General features: G+C 34.2%; 1 protein-coding gene across 1 annotated transcript; it reads left to right on the forward strand.

Annotated features, from left to right (window-relative positions):
• The first annotated feature begins 1563 nt into the window (after positions 1-1563).
• Positions 1564-25292, forward strand: LOC118190312 (flavin-containing monooxygenase 5-like). The gene is made up of 3 exons (XM_035361010.2): positions 1564-1731; positions 10318-10960; positions 24215-25292. The coding sequence occupies exons 2-3, from the start codon at positions 10328-10330 to the stop codon at positions 25109-25111; spliced, it is 1530 nt and encodes a 509-aa protein (XP_035216901.1). The 5' UTR covers positions 1564-1731; positions 10318-10327; the 3' UTR covers positions 25112-25292.
• Positions 25293-27647: the final 2355 nt, after the last annotated feature.

Below are 27647 nucleotides of genomic sequence, written 5' to 3' on the forward strand. Positions count from 1 at the left end.
AAACGATAAAATTCAGTTCAATAGCAATGTTGCTAAAGAATTTTAAAATGAGCCTATCTTTAGAACTTCCGATACACAGTTCCGCGCGCTGGAGATAAAAAGGGTTTTTTCCCCCGTAGAGTGTTGCCATTGCTCACTTTTAAATCGTTGAGTTTGTTACTAAAAAATTCGTTAAAGGTTCACAAAATATGAAATCGATCATAAAACAAATTCCAAATTTAAAATTTGGTCTTTCACATGCCCATATTCGTAGGAGGATTACGTCATTCAAAATTCGATGGCTCTATGTACCGTTGTTTTATCACAATGCGAGAAATATACATATATTTATGCAGATTTTTTATTATTTATTTTATACCTTATCACTTAGGGGTATGAAAAATAGATTACGACCGATTCTCAGACCTACCGAATATACATATAAAATTTCATAAAAATTGGTCAAGCCGTTTCGGAGGAGTATTATTACAAACATTGTGACACGAGAATTTTATATATTAGATAATCTTTAAAACAAAGTTCCAAATATTGCAATACTATTGCGAACTCTTCTTATAATTTTCATGAGTGTTAAACCTTGCGATAAGAGTTTTCTAAATAAAATTATTTAAGAAGTATTTAAAAACGACCAATGTTTCTTTTGCAGTTAAGAAATCTTTCAACATTACCTACATAACTGCAGCTAGAGAAAAAAGAAGTGGAATAACGATAGGATTTTTAAAACGTTGAAATTAACCTTTTTTTTATTAAAAATAAATATAAAATTTTAATTTATTTCTATATATATCATTCTAACAATTTTTAAAATTCTTTATTTGTTCGTACATCAAGAGGGTCGGCAGATTCAGAGACTGCCCAAGGAGGCAATTTCAAAGACCGCTCCTGACGGCAAAAGCTCTAGCTACGCCACTTATAACTTTGTCATTACAAATATTTATGCTACGGCTTAGTACTGCTTTATCACAGACTTTACCCCATTTTGTACAAATTTCGCGGATAAAATAACTAAAAATACCTTCCCTTCAGGTTATTCTGAAAATTCAACCACTGCATTTTGACCGGCTTATTTGTCCGTATCTATCTCGAGACATTCGTCATCCACGACATTTTTTTGTTTGGAAAATTTGTTTGTGATCCTAGGGGTTTTGTGAACCAAGGTTCTACTGTAGTTGAAATAGTGAATATTGCCTTTTTCCCGAGTTTCTAACTGGATTTATTAGCCCCGCAATCAATTAAAAGACGTTTTGTATTTTGCTTCCCATCACTGAAATATTTAGGCCACGTATGCAATTCAGCACATTACTTATGAGTTGGAATATTAAGCTACAATAAGAGTATCAAAAAATGTACAAATTTACGTTAAATATCTGCTAAACTAAATAGTTTTGGCGATAGGAGATATATTATTTAAATCGCAAAATTAAACGAAGTGGTTGACCTTGAATGATACCAAAATTACTTCGTCATTAATTCAGCAAAAGAATAGAGTCCTCATTTTCCTCGTTCCAAAATTTGCAATTACATTTTGCTTGTATCGAAATTTCTGAATGTAATTATCATTCTACAGGAAATTTTTGAAGGACTTGCAGACGACGTTTATATAAGTAGATATTCATTCTGCCCAGCAAAGAAAACTTGTTCATAAAATTTTGAATCCGTGGATCCCTTTCAAATGGTCCCTTTCGTTTTCCCGGCTACCTGACCTTTAAGTTTACTCTTTGCTTAATAAAGGTAAGAAAATATTTTTAAGTATATGAGCTGTTCATATTTCACTACATAAATTGTTGGAATTCTAACGTTAGTTTACAAATTCTTTTGCAAACTTTAACTTCACGAGTCCGTTTTGAAATGATGAATGCTTTATGAAAGTGATAACCATTAAATTTAGATATTTTATTTCATAGAGCTTAAGAAAGTATTTTCGTATATATGAGCTTTTAATATTTCACTATGCAAATTATTAAAATCTCGAGTTAAATTTACAATTTTTTTTTGTTTTTTTGTTTTTTTGTTTTTGCAAAATCAATGTGTTCGGGGATCCCTTTGACCATGACATATATTTTACTCGACCTTAGTTATTAGATTTATACTTAACATAAAATAAAAAAGTATGTTATTTTGCAGAATAAAATCATAAGGATATAAGCCCTTTTTGAAAAATTAATTTAAATAAGGCAATAATGAAAAATATTGTGATTGTTTCATTCTTTTTAAAATTAAAACATATTTATTGCTTTTACCACTGGCCAATCAATATACGCATGTGATGTTTTCTGTTCAAAAATTCGATAGTGAGTTTTTGGATGAAAAAGGACGAATGAACGCGTTTTGGCTACTTTCACAATAATGTCTGTCTGTGTATATGTATGCTCACCAGCGGCCGAGCGGTAATGTCGCTGAACACTGGTAGTTCGGTCCGAGGTTCGAATCCCGCGAACGGGCTGGCTGCATGGGTGTTTTCGTGGTTTTCCCCATGTGTAACGTGTATACGAGCCAGTTTCCCTAAGAAAGTCCTCCACGAAAGGCATCCCTCCCCTTAGGCAGATAGCCCTAGTGTGCTTTGCCATAATTAAATACACCACGCCACCTGTGTATATGTATGCGAAGTTTTTTTTTCGTCCATGGGAACTCATATCACACTTCGAAAAATTTCCATTTTCCGTATTTAGGTTTTTTGCATTCACATAAAGAGTTAATTAGAGTTTCGGTAAAACTGGACAACCGGAAGTGGTACTTTACAGGAAGCCCATAACAGTTTTTAATGGACAACCGGAATTGGTATTTTATATGACGCCCATAACAGTTTTGAAATGAAAAGTTTATATTAATATAAAATCCAAAAATTTCAATTTTAGTATTAAAGACTTACTATCAGTGGGAACAACTTACTGAACTTCGGCTAAAACTGATAAACCGGAAGTGATACTTTACTTGAAACTCTGAACAGATTTTAGTTAAAAAATGCATTATGATGTAAGCCAAAACTTCTCAAATCTCGTAGTTAAAACTCGTGTATGGATATACGATGCATATGCAAATACGATTATGAACAACGTATTAGATTTTGACTTTATATATATATATATATTTCCGGTTTATCATATATATATATATATGATAAACCGGAAATGGTACTTTACTTGAGACTTTCGATAGAAATACAGATTCATTATAATACGATTTTAATTAAAAATAATGCAACACAGATTAAGGCTGTTTCTATTATATTCAGACATGATATCTATTTATATCAAGCTGTAGAAAAGAAAGATTTTTATAATAACATTTCATTTGCAGAACTTTTCATCTCTTGTAATGCAGGCATGTTACCAAAAAAATGCACTTTTCGTTCTCTTGCGCTACTGATGATGACGAGGCATAAGAAAAAAAAGCAATTTCAACAACACGTGCTGTTATTATTATTACTGATTCTGGAAAGCATTGTAGTCACTATTCAGCTGCCATTCCAAAAACTAACAAGCACTGTTTACTGATATCTAAATATCGCTGGGAAACACGTGCAGATATAAGTTGAATTAATTTAGATTTATTTATGCTACAGAAATAAGCTTTCCCTTGATAGTTATTTCAGCCTCTTTTAATACGATAGTTAAGAATGTTTCCCTTTTCAGTCTTTTCATTCAAAGTAAAATCCTAGGTAAGTGCGATAGAAAGTCACGTGAGTATGATATATGTATAAAATGATGTCACAATAACGCTTCAGCCCTTAAATTAGTGCTTAAAATAAATTAATTTCACTGGTGATTTATTGGTAACACCTGATACATAAGACAAGATGTTTTTAAATTCTGATTACAATTCAGTATTATTATTATTTTGAAATAGGATCATGTCGATTCCTTAAGAATAATCACGGCTGAAATATTTGGAGAATTCTAAATCTTGAAATCAATGCAAGCGAAATTTGAAACACTGAAAGCGAAAAATTAAAACATTTTTGAGGATTTGGCTAGCATTAAATCTGTATTAAATATACAGTGCTCCAAAGAACCTTGGAAATTATCAGTAATACTGCTATCACAGTTTTTAATAAAATAGATTAATTTTCAGATTTTTAAAAATGTTACTTTCATGATAGAAAAGAATATTACGCCGTGTATAGTTAAACGGATTTTTTTCAACCGCATCTGCCGAACAGATTTATTATATGGTACTAAACAAAAGATATGTCATGCTTTTCCGGCTGAAACACAGGGGGTTTCATATTGATCGGGACTAGAAAGAATAGTATGGTGCAAATTCTGTAACTGATTTATTAAGCCGAAACAGCGAAGGGGCGCTCATAGAACATCTACAAAAACTTGGATAACTACAGTTTCACAGTAAATTTGATTTAGTAACGTAAGGTAAGTACAGCGTTCACAGGTTTGCTTTCTTTCTGTTCTATTCAATATGGAACACCCTGCTATAGTTCGACCGCCTCATCCGCGACCATGAGTGCAAACACGCATGCGTTATTGGGACCGAATTATTTTCAAAATGGGGTGGAAGGATGGGGACTTTATTTCCCTCCAGTATATCTCTTTTCGTAGAAAAGAAGACCTTTCATGTCGCAGCAAGTATAATACCGCCCCTTTTGGACGAGTCTATGTGTTTTGGCAGAATGCCAACCAGGGTTGCGCTTCAGACGGTTGAACTATAATTCTTCTTTATGCACCTTCAGAAGCCTCCTTTTTGAGGTTTTACTTCTTTCACTCTTATTTTGGAATAATTTAACATACACGAATTTTACCCCCAATATCTTCCCACCATTTACAATGAAAAATTAAAAATAAAAAGCCTGAAATGTTACGATTTTTAATGTTTTCATCCAGAACATTTACTGAAGGGGAAAAAAAAATTGAAACGTCACGAATTTTTTGCCACCTCCAGAAAGCCTGAACTGGTAAAGCATATTTCCAACATTTTCTCACCATCTATAATGAAATGTTAAAAACAGAAAGCCTCAAAGATACGATTTTTAATGCTTCCATCCAAGAACATATGCAGAAGAGGAAAACAAACCTTGAAATGGCATGATTTCTGTTGTCACCTCCGGAAAGCCCGGAATGGGACATCACGAGAAATGACACAGAAAAAAGTAAAGATATGGCATTTGGTTCAAATTATATTTATTAAATATATTAAAACACTTAACTTTTTAATTAAAAACCAATTAAATTATATGTTACTCAAATGCTCCATAAAATGAAATTTTTAATGAAAAAAAATAAATAGTATGATTTGATTATATTGATATAAATTTAGAAAAGATAGTTTTTACAAATGGACAATGATGTCTAATTAAATATAAGCCCAAAATTCGTAGTACAGGTCTTTTTATTTATTGGAATAACAAAAATTTCGTTTACAACACTAAAACACACAAAATTCAAGCTACAAACGATCAAACGCGAGTTATTAAAGCTCGTTGTTATTTAAAACATGATATTGGCGGGAGATTTTATGTGCTGACCACATCAGTATTTTTTCTACTGGAAGGATGGTGTTATTGCATTGTCATGTGCGATTAAATATTCAGTGTTTGAAACACAAAAATTGAACCTCCTAGAAGAATTGATCGGTTAGGCACAACCTAAAATACATTTAGTTCAACAAACCAATTGTTAAAATTAAATTTTGAGGTTTATTAAAGCAATTATTAGTTAAAGTAGCTAATCATTTTTCATTTAGGAAGAGATTGCTAGATTATTCAAATTCCATTGAGGGATGAACAAGATGTTGAACATCTAGAGACTAAGAAAAGTCAATGTGGGATTAAGAATTTTAAAATACTTTTATTCTGCTACCTTCCTATAAATATAACGATAATAAATAATAATAAACCATAAAATGAAATTTTCTGTGGTGTCTTACTTTCCTTGATGTTCCAAGCGGATGATTTCATTCAGAACCCGGTTTATGAAACATAGGATTCTAATTAAAATCTCTTAAAACCTCTTATGGAGGCCGTTCCTTCTCTAATTCTTTTTAATGTAACATATATTACTCAAGGGAAATTACACAGAACGATCAAAAGGTACTGCATATAAAATCTTCAAAACCTGTGGAAGCTCCAAAATGTACATTAATGGCAAATTGTTTCCAATGGATGACACCATTAAACTGCTGTAAGCAATATATTCCTTGAAGTTTTATTTGCAGTTTAAGCCGTTAAATTTAAAAACAGTTTGTTTGATATAAGATAGTGATGAGATTTTCCCAAGTAGAAAGAATTTTTATGATTGAGTATTATTTCACAACAGATTAAATACATATAAACTTGATTGCGATGCCATCTTCTTTACACTCTTTATTTTATGATTGCAACATTTTATTCCAGTCGTCATCCATTTTGCTTGAAATTAGAAGAGACGGGCGGAGATTTCATTTTTATGTGAACACTTCTAGTTCTCGAAATCAGGAAGCCAAGCCGATAATCGCTGTTTCTTCAAGTTCACGAACATTTGTGAAGGTTTCTTTAAACTTTCAAAAATTTTCCTTAAGAATGCATTGCGAAGTAATGCACATTCATAAAAATTCTTTAGGGCTGGAAAAATCTTAACTCCCTCTTGCAGAAAACAAATAAATTCTAAAGGTCACAAACTGGAAGTTTCAGGTGGTAACAGCATATAACTTTTATTCATTAGAACAATTTTCTATGAATATCCTTTCTAGAATATCCGAAATTTTTGTAAATTTGGTGTGTGCGACTTTTGAGTTATCCGTATAAAATATTCTGCGAAATAGTTAATTATTTACTAAATTTCCATTAAACATTATTTAAACGAGAATGCATTTCACTTATCTATATATCTTGTTTTCATGTTTTGAGTTTGTTACGTTTTATGTAAAATATAAATATATTTATTTTAAATCATCTTAAACCATACTAAACTTACACATTCCTTTTTCCGTTGAGAAAATAAACTGAAATAAAGAGAAGAACCTGGAAATATTAGTATACTGATTTTAGTATAACCAACCTTAAATACACTGCTGGCCACCCAAATTGCAACACCAAGAAAGACAAGAGATTACAAAACAAAATTTATTTAGTAGATAACATGTTGACCAAGTATGAAATGATTAAATTTATAGACTTCTGTGAAGTGTGGTTCCTTTCAGAATCAGTGGCCAGAGTAGCCGCCCATTCTTGCAGATCACCGCTGCCACACGCCTCGGCATTGATTCAAAGAGACTTTGGATGTGTTCTTGGTGTACAGCAGACCAAGAAGCTTCCACACGTTGCCAAAGTTGATCTGGTGTGGCAGTTCGGGATGTAATCTGGGTCAATTGTTCAGCAACCATGGACCACATGTTTTCTATCGGCGAAAGATCCGGAGAGCGTGCCGGCCAGGGAAGCAATTCAATTTGGCGATTGACGAAGAACCCTTGGACAATGCGTGCCACGTGTGGTCGCGCATTATTCTGTTGAAATATGGCTGTGGGCAAGCCCTGAAGGTAGGGAAGGACAACTGGCTCCAACACCTCGGAGATGTAGCTCTGGCTGTTCAAAGTACCGGTAAGGCGTATTAGAGGAGTGCGAGAGTGATATCCAATACCGCCCCATACCATAATACCCGATGCAGGACCAGTGTGGCGGTGTATAACGCAGCTGTTCAGCATCCTCTCTCCACGGTGTCTCCAGACTCGAATCTGACCATCGTGGTGTTGCAGACAGAAACGTGTCTCGTCAGTAAAGACAATTTCATTCCATTCTACCGTCCACATCCTTCTTTCATCGCACCATTGGTGGCGGAGACGTCTGTGGTTCTACGTTAAGGGTAGACGAAGCAATGGACGTCTTGCGGACAGACCACTCTGCTGTAAACGGCGTCGAATAGTACGCGCAGTTACTGGATGATGCGTTAGAGCCTGAATGTGTTGTGCTATGGTTCGTGATGTGATTGAGCGATCTGTCACTGCCATGCGCACAATTTTTCTGTCATCACGTGAAGTGGTGCACTGAGGTGGATGCGATCAAACACGTCTGTCCGTCGCACCCTCCTGCATCCAACGGTCACATATCCGCATTACAGTTGTTTGGTTTCGTCCAACACGACTATAGATTTCTCTGAAAGATAATCCACACTCTCGGTAGGCCACTATCCTTCCTCTATCGAACTCGGATACTTGATCAAACGATGATTGCTGTTTACTACGAGGCATAATTGATCGTTTTTTTTTTTTTTTTGAAAAAAGCACAAGAAAACACAATTGCCGAAAGTGAAATCATCGAAAACTCCAAATCTTAAATAGCGCTTTGAAATGGCGCCACAGGCGCGCGTGATGTACGTCTGCGATAAAATTCTAATCATTTGCATATCTCACCTCCGCTAATTTCATGTTATTTGCACGTTTCCTTCAGGGTATTGCATTTGCGGTGGCCAGCAGTGTAGCAAAATACAGTAGAACCTCGATTATACGATATAATTTGGGCCGCAACTACTTCGGGTAATTGGACAATCGAATTAATTAGTATTAATTATTTAGATTGCCACATTTGAAGTCATTATTGGCTCTAGCATTATATAAGTATTTAATGCTATCTAAGAATGCTGAAAAAAAGTTGAAATGATGCACTTAATAAGCGGTCAGTATTTTTAGAATGGAAAGGGAAATAACCAAATTGAAAAGAAAAGGTGGTATTGCAATTAAAGGTAGTAGTTTATTTTACCTATTTTTATCTTATATAAAACTACTAGACAGAACATAGATCTTATACAGAACTACACTGAAAAGTTAAAACAGTATAATAACCTACTCAATAATGCGTTGTGCGACATTTAGTCTGCAAAACAGCTGCAACTTGGATTAATACCACAATTTCTGGGTCGATGACTGGAGACAGTTTGAACCAAGTGTCTAAGAAGCGGTCACCCAAAGTCGAGATGTTTCGAAATGGTGGTGTTTGAGGTCTGAGCTGCCGCTCCATGCCAAATGTGCTTTATCGGGTTAGGATTCGGTGAGTTAGGTAGCCAGGACATTAATTGGAATTCATCCTTATGCTCCTCGAACCACTCCAATTCAATTCATGTGACATGGGGCATTATCCTTCTGGAGGATTGCATTTCCATTTGTAAAGACATAATACACCGCCACCAGCCTGTGCATGACCTGCTGGACAAGAGGGGATCAGTTGTTTGCTTGAAACACGGCGTACCTTGATACGCCCATCAATGTGATGAAAGAGATATCATGATTCATCCGACCAGGCAACTGTCTTCCACTTATCCTCGATTCAGTTTCGATGTTCCCGAGCCGTAATTGACAATGACGCTTGGTCAACAGAGGCACACGAGTGAGACGTCTGCTGCGCAGTTCCATATCAAACACTGCCCCTGAATTGTGTGTTCCAAAACAGTTGCACTTGAATCGCATTGTATTGGGCTGTTAGCTGAGCCACTGTGTAGCACCTAGTTTGCTGTATCAATCGGGACAGTCTCGACGTCCTTCTCCTTTCATGACTTGTGGACGTCCAGCATCTTGACATTTACTCCTGGTTTCATCGCCATTAATCCACTTTGCATAAATACAAACAATGGCAGATCGTAAATAACCTACCAGTCATGCAGTTTCGGAGATATTCGTTCCGAATCTTCAAACCATTACAATATGCCCTCCATCAAATTGACTTAGATCAGCAACCTTTCTCATAATTCTCATAACTCGAGTGAAGTGCAAGAATGATTCCTTACATTCTCCAATTAAATATCATACCTACTTAATCACATGCCCTCCATATCATTGAGACGAGTTCATTTGAAAATGTGGGGATGGTCATAATTTTTTGGCTTCTCAGTGTATAAAACTGTAAAAACAAATTATTTATTTGTTAAATACTTACATGCTAAGTTGTCAAGAATTTCAGTGTGAGAGCTTATTAATTAATAATAATTCCATTATTTGATATGAGCAACTTTTAAATAATAACTCATAACAAAACCGTTCAAAAGATATATGTAAAAATCAGAAAGAAGGTCATGCATACTTCCATTTCTAACAATAAATTTCTTTGGACATCCTCGGGGTTAGCAACTTCGTAACGTTTAATAACAGAAATACGCGAAAATTTCCAAAACGAACACTTTCTGGATATCGGCAGAATGAAACTTAGTGAGTTACTTTGCGAATGACTATTTAAAAGTTGAATTCAAAAACTTGCAGAAACGACCGGAATACGAATTAAATAAGGTAGCAAAAATTATCAGGTAATAAATTTAAGAGTATTATACATGAAATCATAGGTTAAACATGTATTTTTGTTCTCTTTTACATACGAAGGGAAAAAAGGGTTTATTTATTTATTTTTAGATTAGCAGTCATGGCATTTAAGAAGCGAATTGCAGTCATTGGTGGTGGCATAGCAGGTATCTTGTCCATCGCCATCTTGAAAGAGGAAAACCTGGAGCCCATTTGTTTTGAGCAAACAGACAAACCAGGAGGCACTTGGAATTATAGAGAAGAATCAACGCCCGGGGTTGCATCCATAATGCCGACTACTATCATTAATCACAGTAAAGAAATGGGAGCTTTTAGTAATTTTCCGCCACGAGAAGAGTACAATAACTACATGAGACATAACGAGATGTATCAGTATATCACAGAGTACTACACAAAGCATGATTGCTTGAGACATATTCAGTTTAACATGAGGGTCACTTGTGTTAAGCGTTCTGAGGATTATGATGAAACAGGACGATGGGTGGTCACTGCATGCAATACGATTACAGGCGAAGAGTTTACTGACATCTTCGATGGAGTGATGGTTTGCATAGGCCACGTTAATCGGCCTAAAATTCCAAAATATCCAGGCCAAGAAGATTTCAAAGGTAAAATCTTGCACACGCATAGTTTGAAAGAAGTAAACGGATTCAAAGACCAAAACGTTCTTGTTGTTGGAATGGGTTGTTCTGCTCTAGATGCTGCTGTGGCAATAAGTGATGTTGCTAAGCAGGTAAAAATTTCTCTCTTTACCTTTAATTTCAATGGTGATTTTTAAATTGTATTCTATACTTTTATGTTTTAAATAGGGCTATCATTATATCTAAAATTATTGCAATCTGCAAATGGAAATTAAAACGAATATTTGATCATATTTTAAATTCCCAAATGAAGTTTAATTTTAAAATGTATCAAAGTTTCCAACACCAAACGTCCATTAAAATTGAAAATATGTATTATAAAGGCTTAACAATAAATCTTAGAGCTATTTCCAATACTTAGAAATCATTGTTTGATATGGATATCGAAATTTTTAATATGTTGCATATTAGAGTAGCACAAGTAGATCTGTATTTAGACTTCTTCACAACTTTAAGAAGTCTAAACAGAAGTGCAATATTACCTAATTTCTATATCCAAACATATTTAATATTCTTTACTTAACACGATAATGATTACCGAAGTTTTTGTCCAACATTTAAATAAAAAAAATTACATTGGCAATTTTAAACCCTTTCTTTTAAAATTTAATACTATCACTTTATCTTCAGATAGTTTACATTTCACGATTCTTCGCAACACTTGCTAGCACTAAGAAAACGTAAAATGGAAAAAAAAAAAAAAAAAATGATGTTAAAATGATTTAATATGAACCGACATAAGACTTGCTCGGCATAGAAAATGTAACATCATGAAGATTGAGTATAAAGGCCCGTTTCCACTATTGCGGTTATAAGGTATTTCTCTCGTCTTCCTAGTGTGCCTTTATTGTGTAGTGGTTCTGCACACTGGGCGGGTACTTCAGAGGTCCGTGGTTCGATTCCCGGCGAAGGCGATTGTTCATTTTTCATCTTGCCTGTTTCCAAAAAATATCTAATGTCTCTACAATGGCGCCCGAACTAAAAGGGTGTTAGATAATGATTCTCCTCACCCAGGATTTGGTGACTAGGGTCCCCTAAAAACCCCAGTCGCCCTTTAAAAGTGGGAGTATATAAGATATTTCTCCCGCCTTCCTAGCGTGCCTTCGTGGTGTAGTGGTTATGCACACTGGGCCGGTATTCCAGAGGTCCGTGATTAGATTCCCGGCGAAGGCGATTGCTCATTTTTCATCTGCCTGCTTCCAAAAAATACCTAATGTCTCTACACGGTTATTAACGCGTTCCGTATGCATTTCTCCAATCAGCGAGTAAATTCATTTTGATTGACATCTGCTGTCCGTCGACGGATGACGGAACAGATGAAGTTCAAGGATGTTCAACTTCTATCCGTATGTCTGCGAAAGCTTTGGGGTCATGTGGTCAAAAAGGAGCAATCAGGTGTTGTCACCAAAACATAATGGCGATAGAAGTAGCAATGGAAAGGATATTGAGCTAAAAGTACTTATTTCTGAATTAACATTATTGCTAGATATCTTCGCGCTAAAAAGACAGCAATTAACTGAATTTAGTTAAAAAAAATAAGATAACTGCAACTACAGTACTACCTCGCACAGAGCAGTGATTACTGTCAAGAAAATCAGGTACAAAAATATAATTCCAAGTCCATGAAGTAGCAAAATTTGTCCTGACAATTATTTCCTAGTTCTGCATACACATTTACTTTTAATAAAAATGAACGTCTGACTACTATATCAAACTGCTATAGCAAATCAGATAAGGCATTAGAGGATTTATTTTTGCCCCTTTGAAACAAGTGAAAACTAAAAACGTTATTTATAAATTCAATTTGATAGCCTTTTAAATATTCTATTGCATTAAAAAGCATTTTAAATTTGTATTTCTCTATTTATAAATATATGTTTTTGGCTAACACATATTTGTAAGCATCTTTCTTTTGGAATATACTTTTAGCAATCCATCTAACTTCAATCAAAACGCCACTTTAAAATTATGTTTTTGCAAGAAATGCCCTAGAAGCTGAAGAACAAACTCTGGTGAATTTTTTAGACGGTAGTACACGGAAACAGGACCAAAAAATTAGTTTTAATAATTCATTTACTTAATGATGTATATAAGCCAAAATTACATACCATGCTTGCATTATGCTATCCCCCCCTGTTTGCAACATTTTTAGTTTCGTGTTCCAATTCGATCTATATTTGTGTTTTATAATTTATTTCTATTATTATGCGCATTAAATATAACGTTTTACTTATACTCTTATTTATTTAAATTTTGCCCTCAAGAATTTATTTTGAAAGTTATACTATACGAACTTAAAGTATACTCCCTGTATATATATATATGTATATATTTTCATTTCACTTTTATGTGAATGTACATATATGTTCTGAAACTCTGGGATGTTTCCAGCTCTGAACTTTCACTACCAATTAACATAAACATTTTTTGAAAAACTTACTATAATAATTGCTTTAAAATTCAGTCCTCTCCAGCAGAAGCGCAGGAATGAATTAATTAAATATTTCCATTTTCTTTACCTAATGTATGTATTTATATATATAAAGAAGAGAAAACTTATCTTTATCTATAACTTCTATAAAAAGAGATATGAATTTAATATTTTATGGATTATTCATAAAACATAACTGCACATAGTGCATTTTAAGCAAACGAGATTTCTAATAAATTATCCAGCTATGAGCCTGAAGAAATTGATGCTAAAATTTTATACATCACTTGTTTTCTCCCAAAATCTAGGCTTATTTTAAAAGTATAAAATCTCACATGGAAGTGAGCGGTATAAAAGCACAGCAAATTTTGTGTAAATATTGTGAATCTTTCTTTACAGTTGCTCTGTATTTTTAAAGTACCAGCTATTTTTAAATGCGTTTAAATTTTTAATTTGTTTTATAGTAACAGTAAATTTTTGTTTTAATTATGTATTATTTCATTCATATTTAAGGCTTCTAGAAAGGCACAGAAATTTTTAAAATTACTTCAGCTTCTATGCAATTAGTGATGTTCATAATATGCGTTACAACCTTACTTATCTAAAAATTGCTAGGGTACTTTCACAGCTCATAAGCAGAAATAAAAATTTCCAATAACATGAAATTTAAGTGTCTTATGTATTTCCAATGAAATGTCAATAGCTTTGTATAATTTGCTCTACTTGGTTAGTGTTTAGGAGCTATACCTGTTCGATTTTAAATGAAGTTTCTGGTGCTCCTAACACTTTTACCTGTATCTGTATTTACTGGAACCTTGAGCTTCTCGAAATTCTGGATTCCCTAAGTAACAGCGACTGTTGGTTCGTATCGGTATCGGTAACGTTATGCCGCGATATTGCGAATTTCGCAATGTGTTCGATTCAATACAAATGTTGCCCTAAACATCAAGTGAAAATACATCAAGTGAAATTCCCAGAGAAGAAAATTTAATAAAGAGAATATTTTATCCTAAGTTTAAGAGATCAAACCAGAGCACGAATGGATTGGAATATGAGATTAACGTCATAGTAGAGGTAAAAATGGATACAAAAATACAATTAAAAAATTCAAACGAAGACAGAAAAATAACTATATACGATACATACAAATAAAAAGTGCATGTGTAGAATTTACGTTGAAAACTTTAAATCTCTTAGGAGCTGTGTATCATAAGGACGTAATTCTTTGTACTGCTATAGAATTTCGTATTGAGATAAGTTAAAATTCGTGAGATGGCTACAAGTAGTAGCCTTTGGGAGAAATTTCTATTGATTTTGATTTTGTTGATAAAGAAATTCTATTGATTTTGTTGAAAAACTTATCAATAACTACAATATTGATGTCCTCGAGCAAACTTTTTTTTTGCGCACGTAGAAGTGTGCGTTGGTAATGGGGCACAGATAGTTACTTTGCACTTGTTGGTGTGTGAACAGGTCATTTTGGTCATATGATTTCATTCTACACAGTATGATTCTTTTAAAAAATTTCCTAAGCCTGATAATAGACTGACTGACGTGTAACCATCTGGACTGGTTATATGTTGGTTCGTCCGCCGTTTCCTTCTCTTATATCTCGCGCTATAATCACGCGACCAGCTTGCATCTTACATCATCTGCATAGCTTGTTCCGCTACGTATTCCCCAAAATTTGCACATTTATATGGCTGAATTATCATAGTATTGCATTTTCTATATCGGGCAATGTATAAACTCGTTTCGCAAGTTATATACATTTTAAATATAGTGGTACAGGTGGTTGTTCATTCTTTATGAAAACGACTTTCCATTTAAATTTTCTCGTTAGCATTTGGGATAAAGATTTAGCATTTTCAACATAATCGTCTGCTACTGTTTTGTTTCGATTGGAATAGAAAATAGGAGGTTTATTTTAGAAATGGTTTCTAAAATTGATAAATGGCTTGAAGGTTAAGCAAATGCTCTTTCTAAGGAAAAAAAAAATTCGTATCAACAAACTGTAAAAGTTGATGTTATTGCTTTTTTAATGCATTACGCTTGAAAGAGTGAAAACGTTTAGTTGAAAATAAAAGTGAAATAATGGCTGCAAAATCACATTCTAAGACAATTCGAATGGCTATAAATTTCAAGTAAGTGAAGTCTTTAATCCTGAAAGAAAATCCGCCAACTCAAGATTCATTGCATCGGAACTGAAAATGTCTTCGACACTGTAAGTAAAATCATTAATAAAGATTTGAAGTTAGAAAAGATGTTTAAACCTACATTTTATCAGCTTTTGCCAAAGCATATTGTGAAACGAAAAACAAATTGTAGAAAATCATATAAAATAAACCTAGCTGCTGATACATAAAAAATTATAACAACATTCGATAAGTCAAGGATATACTTAATTGACTGTAATAAAAATATCAAATTTCTATCGCTTAACGGACGAAAATGGCCGTACAAAATAGTTTCGTAAAAGTTCCCTATGAGATTAGTTATAGGTGCAGAATTTTTTTGCAACGATAAATTAAAACACAAACACACACACACACACACACACACACACACACACAGAAAAAAAAAAAAAAAAAAAAACTCAAGTAAGGCTAAAATTAGTTCACTGTACTATCAGCAGAATAGTTTAGAAACAATTTTTGAAGATGAAATTCCAGCCTGATATGGACAGGACATCCATAAAGTTGTTGAGGTTTATATGGACAAAGCCTCTAGTCACACGTCTAAGCTAACTGCGGCTCATTTAGAAAAGAATCAGATACAGGAATATTATTAATGAAATGCCTGGCCATCTGTAAACTTATATTAAGTTAGTCAGGGTTTCTTTACACCGTTCTGTGGACTCTGTCATACTTAAGATCTGAGGATAATTGCTCACAGAGTCTTTTAGGTCTCGTTAGTTTATGTTACCAAGGAAAACGAGGCTCTATAAGACAATCGATATTATATTCATAAAGAATGGGGAAACAATACACAAGTACCCAACTTTTACACGAGATTCAAAACACGCTTTCAGGGTAGAACGAGAGCCAGGCTTCGCTTACTACCACGGCAACAGAAGTGGCCAGAAGAGTAACGTTTAACAGGAAAATGTTTTAGTGAAAAACTACGGTCTTATAACTATGGCAATAAAAACAGGTTTCTTTGCCTTTTCTAATACCTAATTGCTTTTAATTGTCTTTTCTAATTTTACCTAATTATCTTTTCTAATACCTAATAATTGGATGCGTGTAAAGGAAAACTTATGAAAAACAATGTCAATAAAGAACTAGTCATGTATATGCTCTCATATATTTAGTGCTACGAATTTTGTACATACGCTGATGATTTTAGAGCAATTATATGTTGTATTTTTCTGTGTAACGTAAGATGAAAAATCGAGAGAGAAAAAGTTATGCCAGAAAAGTAAGAATACAGGGGCAAGTCTGTTTAACATTGAGTAAATGCGCATCTCTGTAATTTGGCGACATATTGCCAAGTTGGCAACGGTTTTGGCAATTAATTTTTGTCGTCAAATTTGGCGAGAAATCGCCCAAAGTCACCAACTTGGCGACATTTGGGTCCGATTCCCGTATCACCGTAATTGTTATTGTAATTGAATAAATGTTAATTGATTACTATATTAGCTGTAACCGTAATTCACCCTCATACTGACTTCCAGTAATCTCAAGAATCAGAAAGTACTAGAAATATCTCGTCGGTGCCTCCAAAAAAGTGTTGTGTTCGTACGAGTTCGCAATAGATTGAATGCACACAAGTCCGATCATAGGTTGATAAAATTTATCAAAAGAAACATTTCAGAGTACTGGATAATTTTCCATAAAAATATTCGTAAGGTGTTCACAATATCACAGAATACAGTCAGTAGTTATACTTCGAACTACTAAGAACGTTAAACACAGCGCAATGCAAAGCGCATTTAAAGAGAAGGCTATCCGGAGATACTCCGAGCGACGCAGTACTCCGAACTCACGCTGAGCTAACAGCTAACAACAACTAAGAGCATATACTCTCACCGGCCTTTTATGGTTTTCAGCCGGCAGCTGAGATATTTCTAGTACTTTCTGCTTCTGGAGATTACTGGAAGACAATTATGAGGATCGAATTACGGTTACAGCTAATATAGTGATCAATTACATTTATTCAGTTATCTATTACGGTGATAACAGGGACCGGACCAAAATGCCGCCAAATTTAATGACCTTTGGCGATTTCGCGTCAAATTTTGTGTAAAAAATCAGTCGCCAAAACCATTGCCAGCTTGGCGATATCTCGCCAAATTATCGAGATACCAATTTACTCAATGTTAAACAGACCTGCCCTTGTATTCTAATTTTTCCGGCATAGCTTGTCACTTAAGATTTTTTGCGTTACATTACACAGAAAGATACAACAATTTCACATATAATTGCATTAAAATCATCTATCTAAGTGAAAAATTCGTAACATTATTATAGATGCTTTCGATATTGGCTATAGCTGCATCTTATTCCGAATATTACACAAGTAAGTGACCAACTGCTGTTGAATTCATTATTGTAAACAAAATGCCAAGGTTATTGCTATACTTTGAAACATTGTTTGAAGAACTCTTTACTTGTATTCCTGAAGTCGGTCTTCTAACTCAATAATAGTACGAGGGTTTATATCATACACATTGTCCTTGAGGCAGCCTTAAAACAAGAAGTCTCCCATGGCTAAATCAAATGATTATTTTGATTAGTTAAGTAATATTTCCAAATGCAGTATCAAAGGCCTTGGACACAACCTTCGAAACGTAATCATGCAGATGACATCTACCTGGGAGGATGCTCCATCACTAAAACAACATTTCATGATGATGTTTACCTATGGCACAGTGAAAAAATATTTCATGAACATATTCTGCACAGCATTCGTGTTAATTGCTTCATATGTCTCATTTTTGTAGAAGTATGGCCAAATGAATTAAAAGTTCACATTTACAATTTTACACCAAAAAAAAAAAAAAAAAAAAAAAAAAAAATTGCAGATCATGTAATCATTTTTTTTTTTTTTTTTTACTATGGAGTAAATAACAAGAGCGAAACAAAGAGTTATGAACGCCTTCTAAATCACTCAAATGAAATACAAGTTCTCCAGATAAATGAATACGATAATGTTAAAAATTATATTTATCTAGTTAAATGTAGTTTAAAATTAGCATTGCTAACTGAGAAACACCAATTACGTATAGAACTAAGGACGTACTACATTTTATCAGCATTAAAACTCAACAACCAGTGTTGCCATTCTGAAACAGGGAATAGTAAATAAAAACAGATGTTGAAAATACATGAAGTAGTAGCTAATTTAAGTACCGATATTAATTATTTTACAATCTGCAATATACTGTAACCTTACAAAGTGAAATCTACAAATTGAACTTTGAAACTAAAATTTAAAACAAGCAGGCTTTTGGCTTAAAGAATCCAAAACTGCTTCCTAAGCATGGCAAGTAAGATTTAAAAACCTGCATGCATTGCTTTTTCATGCTGTTCAGGAATCAAATTCAGTACGACATCACAGACAGGTAAGAGAACTGGGAACCTAATATTGTCTTTTTCCTCACTATTCACAAGTTAGGTTCCACTTTCAGAAGCCCTTCTCTACCTCTAAATGCCTGTATTTTAATAAGAAACTTCTCATCTTGAAAAGGCTTTAATTGTATGGATTTGAAAACCAGAAATTCTGCTTGTTTGAATTCTTCACAACTCAAGTTACCGTTTAACTTATTTTCACGTGAAATGTTATGGAGAAAATGTAGAATCCATACCAATACTCTGATATTTTTACTATAGGTGGTAAAATGATCAATCCAGATTTACGTTACTTGAATATTCACCATGGAGAACACTATTTCTCTTCTCTTTAATCACTTCTTCTTTATTGACGTATAGTTAGTTCTATATCGCCAACTGGCCATTCAAGAAGTGGAAGGTATAATCAAGCTGAGATCCTCCCACATTTTGATTTGTATACAACCAGCTGGTATCCTCCCACGTTTTGATTTGTATAACTGCTGCTCTGAACAACCCATATTTGGCAGGTCTACAGGGTTCAAAGATCCAGGCACTTGTCTCCATGCTTGGACAGATGTCAGATTCCTTATTTCTGTAACACGGTTCTGAAAAAATACGCCCCAAGAGATCTTGTATTGTATCCCAAGAGATCAATATTGTGGTAGAGTTGGTATAGAAATAAACTCTAAAATAAATAATCTTGAAACTCTTTCAAGACCTTTTAGTGAAGACGAACAGAAATAGTAGCAACAAAAGGTTTCAACCTATCAGTCGTAGTGTCCTTTCTACCACAAGAGGCGATTATAGTTTTATTCTGTGCTAATTGTAAACGAATAGTGCTTCCATTACCAACTTGCAAAAAGACTGCGTTCGAATACGCAAGTTTGTTGGCATCACTGAAAAAACGTTACGAAATGTGATCGAGTCCTTCATCACAGTGGAAAAATCTTGGAAACTTCACGTGTTGCAAATATTCAAGTTCATTTAACAATTTTAGAAAATAATAAAGTGTTTTTATATCAGTGTCTTCTTCCCAACTGATTTTAGATTTCTATAAATTTTGTAGCCAGAGTTTCGGAAGCAATATCATCACACCAGTTATCCTTCGAAGATGAAAAATTTTGTGGGAAACAGCTAAAATATTTCTTTTTGTGATTACAACGTTCGTTACTTCTTTCAAATCAGCAATATTTATAGAAAGAGTATCACACAATGTCTAGGCAACATCATTTCTAGAATGATTGTTGGATTTACTACGATAAATTCAGATGGGTTAGTGTGCTCTCCGTCATAAATCAAATTTGTTTTCAGTCATAATTTCAGTGGTAACTTCAATAAATTGTTTCAACTTTTATTCAATTTTGACTCTCGTAAAGCAGTTATCGTATGATATCTTCAGGATATTTTTCATTTCCTTGCATTGCTTCATCTAGTTTCCTTTCTAAATGATATCGTGTGGTTGACCTAAGCAAGAACGGACAGCATGAAATAACAAAGGCAACTTTGCGATGACGATAATATTTGAACTCCCCGTACCGTAGAAATGGGAGGAAATCTCTGTCTTCTTTAAAGAGACTTATTTCCAGGAAAGCTTTGCATATATCAGCTGTTATACCAAATTTATACAAACGAAGCCTCGTTATTACGGAAGGAAGGAATTCTATCAAATTCAATTGCTTTTCCCACAGAATCATTGCAACTGGGAGTCCCCTTTTTTTTCAGAAGAAGCATTAAACTCAGATCTAATCTTAGTCGTACTGTTCTGATTCACTCTATGTCGATGGGGCAAATAGTGACAAGATGCCTTCAAATCTTCTTTAGGAACCTCTTCGATGATTCCGTCTTGTTCCCATTCTTTGAAGACTTCTCTATACAATTTCTGAAGTTTGAGCTTACGAGCGGTCACTTGTGCCAAATTAAAATTGTCTGGCAATGGTAAATGAACGTCAAATCATTGTAGGCTATTGTGCAAACGTTCATCTCCTCAACTTTGACAGTTCTTAAAAAATGTTCTTTTGAGGTCTCATAAAGTTCTTTAGTTTTCTGTTCTGAAGTATATTGTATCCATATAGGATTCAGTCTCCACCATTTCAGAAATATAAATTTCTTTTACCAAAAGGGAAGTTACCAGCATAACATTGGTTAAAAATGTCTCTCTATCAGGTACTTTTTCCGACAAGGTTCAACCAAGTAAAGTTTCGATGGCTATAAGTTCAAAGGTCAGTATTTTAAGCTGACCTATCATAAGATTTCCTATTACGTCAGCTCCGAGAAGCTTGTGATTAATCTTCCACATCTGCCAATGCTATCTTAATTTTTTGAAGCTGTTTGACCTATTGACCCGAACTAACAGATGTAATTTTATCACATATAGAGTATTGGTCCAACGCTTTCACGCTTGTTACGAGTTATATTATTTTCTGGGTTTCTTAATTTGATTCCATAACATGTGTGTTCATACTTTTCAGAATTAAGCCCTCTAAATAAAGAATGTATAAGAGGTTCTTTTCTCACTGGACTATATTCTATCTCTTCCACGAGAGTTTTAAAATATACGTTTTTAGACCCTGAATTCAGGAATTGCTCTAAGGGCTGTTAGCAAGGACTTCCCTACTATCTCGCAAAGCAGCACTATTTATCTCTTAAAACATTCTGTGTTTCAGCTAAACTCATCTTTTCAACGGGAAAACAGCCTGAGCTAGTGTATTTTCGAAAACAAAAACACATGTTTTTTCCTTCACATCCTTTGAAGCTATAGCGAGTAAATTGGTAGCTGTAGGCACTGTTCCTGTGGTCAAATACGTTTCTGTTTTTCCTTAAAGATTTGCAAATTTCACTTGAATACAAACTAAAACCAGCCAGGGTAAGATTTATTCTTTCTTCATTTCAATTTTGGTGTTAAGGAAAGACATCAAATTAATCAACCCTTTCTTAACATCAGTTAGGTTGTGGAAGAAGCTCCTCTGTTCCATGCTTTCAGGAACTCTTCTGGACTGCAAGATTCAACTATAGGATAAAGTATTGAAGCGCATTTATCAGCAGTCACTTCCAGTGTCTCTAATGCTCTAAGATAGCATTGGAGATTGTGATACAGAGATGTCATAGAAATTTTTTCATGTTTCTGGTCCAAAGCTATCAATTTTACAAGTCCTTATCATCAAAGGTTCATCTCTTCAAAACCTTGTTTTTAGACTATTAGTTATTTTAGCGTAGCTGGCTCCTGTTGGCTGGAATCTTTCTAAAACGTGCTGTATAACTTGCAACTACAACTTTATGCTCTAGATCAACTTAAAGTAGCTTGAAGAAGGGTACTGAAATTTAGTTTAAGGTGCAATATCTTCATAATTATGAATCTGTTTAAGTTGACTTCATCATTCAGCACTAAACCTCTTCAACTCTGGTTTCTGTCGATTAATTTTCGTTTTAGAACCTGTGAGAGTAACAGAGGTTTGAGTCTCACTTGCCATTGGCGACATGCACGAATTCGCACCATTTCCAGCTTGTATTGCCTTACCTTTTTTCTGTTATTCATATTCTGTGTTTTTGGACTCTCTTCTTCTTTTTGTCTTCGTTCAGTAACAGTCGTTACCAAAAAAATCTCTAATGAACTTCGGATCTTCGAAATACTGCTTACTCTGCAAAATAATTTCTTTCAGTTCCGCTATTGGAATATTTTGAGGTAATGTCACACCAGTTTCTTCGGCTACATACAATTCTTTCTTAAATCTTTGCTGCTTGAAACATTGCTTCGAATCACAAGTAAAGTCTTGTCACTCGTCGCCAGCAAAATGTAAATAACAGAAATAAAACAAAAAGTTACGTACGCCTTTTAAATCACTCAAATGAACTACAAGTTCTCCACATGAATACGATATATTAAAAATTAACAACAATTTAGTCAGTTGGATGTCGCTTAATTAGCACTGGTAGTAAAGAACACCCAGTATATAGCCCTACATTCTATCTACATTAAGAATCAATAACCAGTGTTGCCATTCCACAACAGAGAAAAGTAAAACTAAAATATAAATTGAAAATCATACGTGAAAGTAGTTAAATTTATATACTGATATTAATTATTTTGAAATCCTTAATACATGGCATTGCAGAGAGGGGGCTGATATACTTCTTAACGAATTATCAGTAATTATGCTTATTGCCATCAGTAGTTCTTCCGCGGCAAGGCTATTTTGCTTAGAACAAAACTTTCATCTCAATTTTATTCCCAACTTTATTCCACTTATAATACAAATTATTACACTCACCCTTCAGTACCTCATCGCTCCAGCTTTGGTCGCATAGCAGCAACAATATGCCCGGGAAGAGATACGATGAAATTCTAAAAGCGAGATGATGGTACTGGCGGTGGAATAATCCCACATTTCCTGCAGAGTATGGTGAGCTTAGACAGCGAAGAGGTCGTTGGGGCTTGTCCCACAGATGCTAAAGAGGATTCGTATCTGGGAATTTTGAAGGCTAGGTGAGTATTCAAACTTCACTGCTTTGCTCACTGAAGTATTGGTATTCAGATGTCGAAATCACTTAAGTCGCTTTATCCATCCGTATGGACGCAGCAGCTAGAAAATTGACTCATTGAACCAGATTGCACGTTTCGATTTTTATACTCGTCCAACAACGGGGCGGTTTGTATTCTACAGCCACACAGCTACAGTAATCAATTACTTCCTATTAGCAGTGGAACTCGAGAAAGCTACAGTAATCGAGTTACTCCAGTTGCCGACAAAATAGTCCTTGTGCAGACGCTGAACGAAGCAGCTACATTAAATTCTATTCAGATCTGATGTAACACTGCGATTATTGCCATAGATACGAAACGACTGTGTCTCCGAGCACCACGGGTATCACTCACTCATTTACAACCATATTTTATATGATTCACACCGATTTTTCCTAGTTTTGGGTGCTGTTGGTAAATTAAGGCCACATTACTGCTCGAGATGTGTAGCAGTTCAAAGATTAATAATATCGAGTATGAGCTTTTGGGAGCGCCAGCAGTTTATCAGCGATCAAACTTAATAGTTGCTATTGCCCATGATAATCATCTTAGCATCAAAGCTCTGATATTTGTGTTGCGTAGCACTCACGACAACTAGCGGCTCGCACGTCCCGATTTTCATTGTGTTCATGTACTTAGACGGATCGGAAAAGAGCATATGGATTGGTCTTTTTAGTATGTAGTAGAACATCATTATAGCATTGCCATACAGAAGTCATTGCATCTATTCATATATGAAAAAGATTAGATGTTTCTTACGCTCAATGTATGAACACTATTTATTTGCTTTTCGTAAGTTGTTTTTATTGCTATAATAAAATATTCTATTTTATTTATTTAAAAGGTGTACTTGAGTACAAGAACTGGAGCTCATGTTATAAACAGAGTTGGACCACAAGGTTACCCAATAGATTACATTCTTATGAGACCATTTATGCTTAAATGTATCGATATTTTTCCTGCAGACTTGGTAAGTTCATTTCTTGAGAAATTCTACATCGATTCCAAGTTCGACCAGAAATTTTACAATGTGCCAGCAAAATATCACATCCTCAGCAAGGATCCTGTCATTAATGACCACCTTGGCTCCAAGTTGCTTTCTGGAGCAGTAATTCAGAAAAGAATTGTTGAACGATTTACAGAACGCTGTGTTCTCTTCGAAGGGAGCGACAAAGAAATAGAAATCGACACAGTCATTATGGCCACTGGTTACACATGGAAGTTTCCATTCTTGGAGGATGGAATAGTAAAGCAAGAAAAGGATGGAAGAATCAACTTGTATAAAGCAATGTATCCTCCACATCTGAAACACCCAACCCTTGCAATAATAGGTTTTCTTCTACCTTTTGGACCTGGGTTTCCAGTTGGTGAAATACAGTGTCGTTGGGCGGCTCATATTTTTGCAGGCAAAGGACATTTGCCACCCGCGAAAAAAATGCTGAAAAGTGTTGAAAAAAGACATCGTGAAAATATGAAGAGATATGCCCCGAGTGATAAAATGACAATAAGAGTTGATAATATGCAATATATGGACGACATTGCGTCAAAATTTGGTGCAAAACCCAATTTGCTCAAGTTTTTTTTAACTGATATCCGACTGTTTTGGAAACTTTGGTTCGGTCCATTTGTTTCTTATCAATATCGGCTTCAAGGACCACATAAATGGGACGGAGCCAGAGATGCTATTATGACAAGTAAAGCAAGAATGCTCTATCCATTGAAGAGAGATGCCGTTAAGTAATAGAACATTGAGCAATAATATTAATAATGAATTTTGTGTAGCTGATGTTGTATATTTAAATATAATTGTATTCGTATGTATTTTGGTAAGATATTACTAATTTTTGTACATTAAAAATATATAATTCTATGAAATATTTCATTACCGAAATACCTGATTATCGAATAAACCTCTGCTTTTAGAATTATATGTTTTATTTTAGTTTTAGAGCAAACAATCCATTCATTTTCCATTAACAAAGTCACCTGCTAATGTTTTACCTATCTATGTGATAAATCTTTTTATTTGCCACAGAAAGGATTTATTTAATTTATACGAAAACGGTTTTCTTAAGAAGAGATTTGTTTTACTATTGTTTGGAACAACACGTTTTTCCTAAATATATGGAAATGGCTTGACATTATTCCTATTCTTAAATGCTATGATAGAAAGCTTAAGTAGATTAATTAAATGAGGTGTATTGCCTTTTGATAGCCATGTTCTCCGGCTATTTTTTTTTCCGACAACGCCTTCCCCCCCCCTCCCCGGCATTAAAAAAATTCCATCTGTATTTTTGATAGGGATATCCTAAATTCAACCAGTTTTGCTTTCAAATTTCCAAAATACTCAAAGTTTGTGATTAATGATTCTTGAATTAATTTAATGTTCAGTTTTCTAAAAACTAAGCTTTGACGGGAATTTGCGTTTTGAAGGCGGTTTGTAAGCAATTCAGAACTTTTATTTTGATATCGAGCAGAATTTTGTTTTTGCGTTTACTTTACTATGATTGCTGCTTCTTTTTAAATATTTCTGTCAACATGAATACACTAAAAGAAGCCCTTTTTCCTTACTATAGTCTTACAAATGTCTCTCAAATAGGCAGTAACGCTTTGTTAGTTACTTATTTCTTGCAAAAGACTTGCGTCATTTTCATTGTTATTGACTTTCTATAGATTATGATGTCATAATAATTTGAACGGTCTTTCTAGTTAATTGAGTACCTTCACCTGTCATCTACCCTCAAATATTACTTTAAGTGTTGTGGCGAGTTACCACCCGTAAAGTAAACTGACTGGGGAAATAACAGACACACAAATATGTAAAATATTAATTTTATTTTCTCACCATTTCTGAGCTAGTTTAAAACACACAGGCCGTTTATGCATTTTTAGAATGATTTCCATGCAGAATTAATAAAAACACAAATGTTTTGGAAATAAAAACTTTTGGCAACAGCTTATTATTTGAATTAAGAAATATTGTCTGCTACTTTTAAATTTATTCTGTTTCAAGATGCCGCATATAAACAAGCTGTAGATTAATATAAACAAGCTGTAGATTAATATAAACAAGCTGTAGATTAATATAAACAAGCTGTAAATTAATATAAACAAGCTGTAGATTAATATAAACAAGCTGTAGATTGAAGGATATATTTTTGCGCTTTCCGAAGAGAAATATTCCTATTCCATAATTCAGAAACAGCGTGATAGGTATGGTATTAAAATTTCTAAGTGTAAATAGGCAACATTATTAATCGGGAAGGGAGCAACCATCAATCATTACATTTACATGAGAAAAAAACTCCAACCAATACCCGGAAACTATTTCTTTGTACTTAAATCATTAGTAACAAGAGAAAATATGTCGATATAGAAATCAGTTTCTTTAAATACATATATAGCAAAGTCTTTAAATACATAAGTCTTTAAATACATATATAGCAACAATAAATAAAATAATAAACCGAGATTTATAACTTAAAGAAGCTATAAACACAGTGTTCACCAGATTTTACCGAGGCACGTGGTTCAATGACGAACAGTTTGTAGAACCATGTATGAAAACTTTTTAGGAGGGGGGATAAATGGAAATACATTTTGAACCCTGATAAAGCATGGATTTACCTAAATAAATGCAACAACAACAACAACAACAACAACAAAAAATAAATAAAATAAAATAAATAAAGATCTATTTATTATTGCAAGCAAATTGAAAAGCAAATTGGCTTATTAATTTGTGATTGAGTGCGAAAATTAGAAAAGGCAAATTATCTTTGATAAAATTTATTTGAAAAAGCCAATAGAAAAAACTTCCCAGGAGTTTGGTACCTTGTCGTGGTCTGAGGGCCCCTCCTCCTAAGAGGGGAGGTCGAAATCCAAACTCCGAAAAATTCAATCGGGGAAACCCCAGGGTCCCGATTGAATCAGATCAAAAATGGATAAAGACGTTCAGACAGTGGCTGTTCCTCAGAATGAACTGATAGAGGAAGCTAGGTCACTTATTAATGATATTGAAACTTGTTTGGAAGAGGCAACTAGAGTAACAGTTCCTCTAAAAAAAAAAGTTTTTAAAGAGGCTATTTAATTTTATAGTTTCTCAAGCGTTAGAAATAGAAAATTTAAAAGGAAGATTAGATATGGTTCAAAAACCACATATTGTTGAAAAGGCATTTGCGGATATTATTAGAGAACAAAAAATGGAGAAAAAAGTTATATCAAAGAAAGATAAAGTTAAGAGGAGAGATGAACATTTTGCTCTAATTTACCCTAAA

The sequence above is a fragment of the Stegodyphus dumicola genome, chromosome 9 (genome assembly GCF_044657685.1).
Source record: "Stegodyphus dumicola isolate Sdum_Otavi_A_Nest chromosome 9, ASM4465768v1".
Taxonomy (NCBI): Eukaryota; Metazoa; Arthropoda; class Arachnida; order Araneae; family Eresidae; genus Stegodyphus; species Stegodyphus dumicola.